The sequence below is a fragment of the Saccopteryx bilineata genome, chromosome 7, assembly GCF_036850765.1.
Source record: "Saccopteryx bilineata isolate mSacBil1 chromosome 7, mSacBil1_pri_phased_curated, whole genome shotgun sequence".
NCBI classification, from domain to species: Eukaryota; Metazoa; Chordata; class Mammalia; order Chiroptera; family Emballonuridae; genus Saccopteryx; species Saccopteryx bilineata.
Genome location: NC_089496.1, coordinates 53958375 through 53966228, shown reverse-complemented (window position 1 = coordinate 53966228; position 7854 = coordinate 53958375). Strand labels below are relative to the sequence as shown.

The 7854-nt window shown below is 59.5% G+C and overlaps 1 protein-coding gene across 3 annotated transcripts in view; it reads right to left on the bottom strand.

The window, feature by feature from the left end:
- Positions 1-409: 409 nt before the first annotated feature.
- Positions 410-7854, bottom strand: part of ZNF277 (zinc finger protein 277) — an 88796-nt gene continuing 81351 nt past the window's right edge. For all 3 annotated transcript variants that reach the window (XM_066239540.1, XM_066239539.1, XM_066239541.1), the window contains 5 exons: positions 6747-6814; positions 4346-4442; positions 3185-3227; positions 2149-2323; positions 410-837 (listed from right to left, as the gene is read on the bottom strand). In XM_066239540.1, the coding sequence (XP_066095637.1) occupies positions 651-837; positions 2149-2323; positions 3185-3227; positions 4346-4442; positions 6747-6814 (570 nt within the window). In that variant the 3' untranslated portion in view covers positions 410-650. The remainder of the gene's footprint in view (positions 838-2148; positions 2324-3184; positions 3228-4345; positions 4443-6746; positions 6815-7854) is intronic.

Genomic DNA, 7854 nt, shown 5'->3' with positions numbered 1-7854 from the left:
CCTGATCGTCTGAAATGCTGCCCAGTGTGTGCACTGTCTGGTCTGTGACCCTTGCTCCTCCTCGGTGGCTCCCCTTTGGGTCATCTGTTTCCAGCTCCCACCTGTCTGATTTGTGTCTCGTGGGTGAGAAAAGCGTGTGGGGCAGAGGTTGGAAATATTGGGTGAAGTCTGGTTTACAAGTAATTTGAACATTTCATTTCTTTGTGAGTTGCATGTTCTTATGACAGTTGAGTCTAATGAGATGAGATCAGTTAGGATGATTATATAATCGAACTTCACAGCCAAAATACAAAACGTCCTCATTTTATTTTTTGAAAAAGAACATTTAAAAAAAAAAAAGATTTTACTGATTGATTTTACTGAGAGAGGAGAGAGAGAAGGGGGAGGAACAAGAAGGACCAACTCACAGTTGCTTTGTTTGAGTTGTTTATTGATTGCTAGTCATACGTGCCTTGACCGGGCAAGCCCTGGGTTTTGAACCGGGGACCTCAGCATTCCAGGTCGATGCTTTATCTTCTGTGCCACCACAGGTCAGGCCAGAACATTGATTTCTTACAAGTCTGCTCCTTGGCTGACGCTCGGGGGGCACAGGGCTCTTGGCGTCTGTGTCCTGTCAGGCAGACAGGGGGGACCGCATCTGTGGGCTCCCTCTAGTGTGTCAGCCCCTCCTGACGCAGCAGCTGGTTCAGGACACTGCTCCGTTTCAGGGCATGGAGTTCGGATGTGTCTTCGCTGATGACGGTGACGTTTCCATTCTGTTCCTGACCTGTCAGGTCACCCTCACTGTCGGACAGTGTACACAGCAGACTGTCATTCTCATAGGTTGGAAAATAATACCTGAAAACAAGCACAGGTACATAGTGAGCAACCAGATGTAAGTCACACAGAAAATCTCTAGGCAGCCGCATGGACACAGCACTGTACTTTTGCAAGGGTTCCTCGCAAGCAGGGCAGCAGCATTTGGCCAAGGCTGCAAGGGAGACCTCATCTGAATGATTTCCAGTCTGACCTTTGCTGGCTGACGTGAAACGCACTGTTAGTGAGTTTCAAAGGTGGCCCGCTCCGTACCGGGCAGCTCTGGGGATGACGTCCCTGTCATTTCTATTTGGACGTCCCAGTTCCTCCCAGCCGGTTAACCAAGTTCAAATAGGGTCACTCTGTCACACACTGCTCCTTTAATTCTCTGATGAAAACAACTGTTTTCCCTGTGTTTTCTTTCCCAACCTAATCACTACTTGTTTCTTCATTCACATTGATAAACAATCAAACAAACAAAAACCAAACAAACTTCTCTAAAATTTTATGGGTTACTCTGGTTTCTTGTCTGGACACACTCTGCAGTTAGTTCTGGGGTACTTCTAAAGATTTCAACCTCTAGAAGAATTACAGGAACAAGGTACCAGGTCAAGCCAGGGCTGACTCTGCTTCTCACAAATCCGGGATTTGAGGAAAAATGAAAGTTTTAAAGAGGAAACGCTAGAGCTTTCTGGCTAGTGTATTCGGGGGATCTGATTCAACATCCCCGAGAACAGAGGAACCTCCAAGCTGCCAGAGCCCCCCAGCTGGTCCGGGCACCTCCACCGAGGCCATCCAGAGCAACGTGAGACCCAGCCCAGAAGGCTGGACCGGCCAGGGCTAGCCGAGGTCTGACCATGCTGCAGCAGGTGCCTGGCCACTCAGTGCTTCCTGAGCCAGGCTGCGAAACGGCAGACTCTGACACAGTGATTTCTGGTTTACCCAGATGAAGTACCTGGCTCTTCACTGTGTCACTACAAGAGCAAAAGGTGGCATCAGACAAATCAGGCTATATTCATCCAATGGGATATTCGGCACCCATTAAAAATAATACAGTGGGTGTCAATTAGATAGGAAAAGATATTTACAAAATTTTGTTAACAAAATATAGGTTAAAAAATCTATACTTTGCATCTATTGACATATATACCTGTCTCCACAGCACAAAACCTGAAATGGCTGGTTACCTTTGTGATGTGGGGGATTACTCTAAAAACAGGTTTCTGAAGATTTCCGTTTTTTTTTTTTATTTTTTTTACCACAAGCACGTATCTGCTTCACTGAAGGGCAGAGGTAAGGGGTGAGCGGGGGCGGGGGCGGGGCAGCGCGCACGCAGGGCCCGGCGGCACTCACTCCGGCTGGTCCCACGTCCGCCTGTCCGGGAGCAGGGGCGCGTGCTGGGCTTCCTCCATGTGCGCCCGGAGGTCGGCTCTGGACGCGAACCTCCCGCGGCAGCCGTAGCACCGACGCTGGTAAACCTGCCTCCGGATGAAGTTGACCAGCTTCACTTGCTGATAGAAATTTAATCCTGAAAAACGGAAGCGTACCGCGTCATCGGACAACTGGGCGGCCCGCGGCTGCGCTGCTGTCATTTTTAAAGGGATCCACTTGTCTTATGAACGGATCTGAAGAGAGCGCCGTCACGACGCGTCACAAGACGCAACCACAGTGACTCAACGCTCCCGTGCTGGCCTTGTCTGACCACTGTCCGCTGCTGGCCTGTCCAGCCCCCGCCAAGCCCCATCACAGGGGAGTAGCCTCACCTCCACAGCAGATACACATTATCAACCTGTCCCAGGTCACACAGCAAGTAAGGGGTCGGCAGGGACAGGAGCCGAGGCTGGTGGCTCCAGAGCCCGTCTTCTGATGACTGAGCTCATTACATGCACATGTGTGCACACGTGTATAGGAGCGGGCAGGTGAGGAACGCAGCTCAGGGTCTGGGGAAGTGGTCCCTGAACTCACGTGTGCTTGGACCTGTTAGCAAGTCCGTACGGGGGAGAACGCGGCATTGGGCGTGTCTATAATGACGGACCTGGCTGCCCCGAGCTGGGGGCCAGGTGTTCTCTCTGCATTGCCTGCTGCCTGAAACGCGCTGCTCCCCGGAGGCCCCGTGGCGCAGCCAATGAGGGTGGTGGCTGCACGGTGACCTCCTGTCTGACAGGTATTACCGTGAACTTGCATGTTACCAGCAGTCACGTATGTAGGAAAGAGGGAGAGGGACTCTGAAAACAAACCCCGCATCTGACTGTCAAGTTCGCACGGCTGTGTCCCCTCCCGGCCTCAAGCAGTGGGTGCACAGGGTGGCCGTGCCCCCCTCATCACGACTGCAGAACACACGTGTGTTTACGGGAGGGCAGGCAGAAGCCAGCATCCGAACCAAACTCACCAAGTTCTGCCTTGATTTTGAGGAGGTCGAATCTGTGTGTGTCCTGAAAGAAGGAATGGACAATGTGTGAGCGCACAGACATCTGATCTCTCAGCTGACTGAGAAGCAGTGTTCTCTCCGGAGGTGGGACAACGGGGACCTCCGTCCCGGGTCACCGTCCTGCCCTTCTGAAGTCTCCCTAATCTGGCCACTGCCCCACGTCCACACAAGCCTGTTGATCAGCAGGACGCGGGAGCCAGTCCAGCGTGTGCCCGGAGCCCCTACAGCCCACTCCGCGTGCCCTCCGCGGTCCGGCGACACGTCCTGTCTGGCCGAGAGCTGTGCAGCTGGTTCTCTGCTGCACAGAGGGAATGTCACGGGTTCTGCCTGTCACCTGATGCTGCTGAATAATATACTGTGTGAGCTGGCGATATACTGCGAGCTTCTGCCCATAAAACACGTTACATTTTTTTTATGATGCAGAGGCTTATTTTATCTGTTCCACCCCTGTAACTGCCCCCCTGGGCTGCAGGCTCACGGAGAATAAAGACCATCTGACCCACCTGGGCTGCAAGCTCACGGAGAATAAAGACCATCTGACCCACCTGGGCTACAAGCTCACGGAGAATAAAGACCATCTGACCCCCCTGGGCTACAAGCTCACGGAGAATAAAGACCATCTGACCCCCCGGGGGGCATTCTTCAGTGTGGCACCACAGGCAGGGCAGCTGGGACCACCACGAGAGTCGTCACTGAAGGGACCGGCACAGGGTGCTGCAAACGGAGCCCCTGCAGGGGGCAGGGACACTCGGGCTCCTTCCAGTTCTGAGACACTGGGACGCCGTGTTAAACGTGAAATGTTCCCCTGGACACTGCACACACCCTGGTGGCAGGCGGTTCAGGGGAGCGGGTCCTCTGCCTTCACAGGGCAGCTGCCCACGGCCGTGCCAGCACCGTCCCCGTCCTCACTGTGCCGAACAAGAACGGCGTCCGAGGAGGGTGCGGTGATGGCGGCAGGGCCCAGCAGCAGCTGCGGCACAGCGGCGGGTGGGGAGCGTGCCTGCTCGGTGGGAAGGCTTCCCTCCACCTGGAGCCGCAACGCGGTCCCCCCGAGCCGCTGGCTGCAGGAACTGTCTGCGTTCCTTCAGAAGGACACAGCTCCAGCGCGCGGAAGCAGCTCACCTGCATGTGGACACACAGCTTCTCGATGGTGTCCGCCTGCTTTTCACAGAACAGACAGACGGCACGAGCGGGGTGCTCCTCCCAGCCGGACCAGTCCCTGTGACAATAGAGAAGGGGCAGTGTGGTCCCTGGGTCGGGAGGGTGGACACCACACGGGGCTGCGGCACCCCCCCGGCCCCGCCCAAGTCTGACACTTCTGTAGAGACGGTCACCTCAGCTTCCGACAGTGGAGGCAGCTCTGCAGCTCAGAGCAGCACCATGGGGTTGGTACAGATAGCGGTCCAGGCTGCTGCGGTCTCCCGGGCAGGTGCCTGCTACAGGACCAGTGCGGTGACCTCTGAGATGGGCAGGTGTTACGTGCACGGGAGACGCAGTGGGGGTGGGGTGCTCCTGCTGACGGCTGTGGCAGGGTGCATGCGCGGGAGGGCCAGGCTGGGTGCATGCCTCCGTGTGACTGAAGGTGCGTTTTATAAAGGCAAGCCGAGCATCTCACATGGGAACCAGCGATCATATGAAATGGGGTGAGTGTTCAATCTGGTGGTAGAGTGATAGAGAACCCCAAAAAGCATACAGAAACCCCCCCTCTCTCCTTGCATTTATTTTTTGAAATACTGCCGACTTCTGGTCATTCCTAAACCAGGAAAACAGAAACCCCAGGAGAGAGCAGGCTGGCTGCACTGACCGAGGGAGGCTGGGGCGCAGGGCCCAGGAGAGAGCAGGCTGGGCTGCACTGACCGAGGGAGGCTGGGGCGCAGGGCCCAGGAGAGAGCAGGCCGGGCTGCACTGACCGAGGGAGCTGGGGCGCAGGGCCCAGGAGAGAGCAGGCCGGGCTGCACTGACCCAGGGGGGCTGGGGCGCAGGGCCCAGGAGAGAGCAGGCCGGGCAGCACTGACCCAGGTGGGCTGGGGCGCAGGGCCCAGGAGAGAGCAGGCCGGGCTGCACTGACCCAGGGGGGCTGGGGCGCAGGGCCCAGGAGAGAGCAGGCGGGCAGCACTGACCGAGGGAGCTGGGGCGCAGGGCCCAGGAGAGAGCAGGCCGGGCTGCACTGACCGAGGGAGCTGGGGCGCAGGGCCCAGGAGAGAGCAGGCCGGGCTGCACTGACCGAGGGAGGCTGGGGCGCAGGGCCCAGGAGAGAGCAGGCCGGGCTGCTCTGACCGAGGGAGCTGGGGCGCAGGGCCCAGGAGAGAGCAGGCCGGGCAGCACTGACCCAGGGGGGCTGGGGCGCAGGGCCCAGGAGAGAGCAGGCCGGGCTGCACTGACCAAGGGAGGCTGGGGCGCAGGGCCCAGGAGAGAGCAGGCCGGGCTGCACTGACCGAGGGAGGCTGGGGTGCAGGGCCCAGGAGAGAGCAGGCCGGGCTGCTCTGACCGAGGGAGCTGGGGCGCAGGGCCCAGGAGAGAGCAGGCCGGGCAGCACTGACCCAGGGGGGCTGGGGCGCAGGGCCCAGGAGAGAGCAGGCCGGGCTGCTCTGACCAAGGGAGGCTGGGGCGCAGGGCCCAGGAGAGAGCAGGCCGGGCTGCACTGACCGAGGGGAGATGGGGCGCAGGGCCCAGGAGAGAGCAGGCCGGGCTGCACTGACCCAGGTGGGCTGGGGCGCAGGGCCCAGGAGAGAGCAGGCCGGGCTGCACTGACCCAGGTGGGCTGGGGCGCAGGGCCCAGGAGAGAGCAGGCCGGGCTGCACTGACTGAGGGAGCTGGGGCGCAGGCCGGGCTGCACTGACCGAGGGAGGCTGGGGCGCAGGGCCCAGGAGAGAGCAGGCCGGGCTGCTCTGACCGAGGGAGGCTGGGGCGCAGGCCGGGCTGCACTGACCGAGGGAGCTGGGGCGCAGGCCGGGCTGCTCTGACCGAGGGAGGCTGGGGCGCAGGGCCCAGGAGAGAGCAGGCCGGGCTGCACTGACCGAGGGAGGCTGGGGCACAGGCCCACCAGGTGGGAGACCCTTCCCAGGCTGGCGCTTCCCGCCGAGAAGCCCTGCTGTGCACGGCAGTCATCACTGGCCGAACCCAGAACCAGGGAACTCCAGCCCGGGCCCCTTCTCCACTCCAGCGACAAGCCGCCGCACGGAGAGGTCAGAGAGCACATCAGCTCAAGGCCGGGGCCGACCGAGTCCACAGAGGCCCCTGGAGGGTGTTTCCCTGAGTGGCAGGTCACCGGGGCAGTCAGCGGTCAGCGGACAATGGGCAGCTCCCAGGGCCACACTCTACGTAGCGCTGGAATGACAGCTGCTTCAGGGACTCTCGGTCAATCCCCTGACTTCACGTGTTTGCTGTGCCGCATGAGGGACACAGCACAGCTCAGAGAGAAGGCTGTCCTTTTACTCTCTCTCGTCAGGGTGACACTGTAACCAAACTAAAGCGCGGCCCCTGCCCACCACACCGGGACCAGGGGGAGGCGGTGCAGGCTTACTCTTCCTGGGGGTCCAGCAGCTCCCGGTCGTCCTCCGACTGCACCTCTTCCCACGACTTCCCCAGCTCCTAGGTCGGAAGAACGGGCATCAGAGGAGTGGGGAGCAGACACAGAGCCCAGCAAGCAACCCCACGCTCAGCAGTCTGAAAAGCATCCTAGCAGGATATGTTAAAAGGGTTATTCTGAACATAAGGATACGTGTATCCTAAAATGCTTCAATATCTTCTTTGTGGAGAAGCGGGACCCTTTCAGATCCTTTCTCTCTGATGTCAGTAAGTCAGCGCTTCTCAACCCTGGATGCACAGTGGACTGTCCTGGGGACAAGCAGTTCTGGACGGAGGCCCTGACACTCCCAGCTGCAGGGCCAGGGCAGGCGTCCCCTCCCTGTTAGGATAACCCCTCCCGGGCGTCGCACACACGGAGGGAAACCCTGGCTCCTGGCCCGGCTCCCTCTCTGTGTCCCCGGCTCCCTCTGGGTCCCCGTCCCACACGGCTGCTCAGTGTGCTGAGCCAGGAGGGTCCTTCTGCTGTCCCCCCAGCACGGCCAGCTCACGCCCACCCAGCCCCTTCTGCCCTGGCTGCGTCACCTCCCTGGGACAAGGCTCGCTCACGTGTCTGTGTGGCTCAGCCTGTCTGGGTCTCTGCGTGTCCACCACAGCCGCCCTCTGCCAAGTCCCTTTTATTCCTCTGCGACGCCTTAGTTTCCTTCAAAGCCCTGGTCTCTCCCTGGCACCCTGTGTCTGTTTCCTGTTGGCTGTCTCCCCCCAGGGGGCCTGGCCTTCGTTCCCTGTCGCGTTTCTAGAGCCAAGCACCCCCCACCCCCTTTTTAAAACTGAATGTAACAAAAGAAGTCTACAAATTTGACACCACTTTAGATCCTGCCTCAGCAGGCTTCTGAGAGAAGCTTACACGAGTTTGTCCATGTGCATGAAGCACGCGGCCCCGAGCACCGGGAGGCACTCAGCTGCACAGGCCCCTCCTGTCCCCTCCGGTCCCCTCCAGGCCCCTCCTGTCCCCTCCAGGCCCCTCCTGTCCCCTCCAGCCCCCTCCGGTCCCCTCCAGGTCCCTCCAGTCCCCTCCTGTCCCCTCCGGTCCCCTGCGGTCCTCT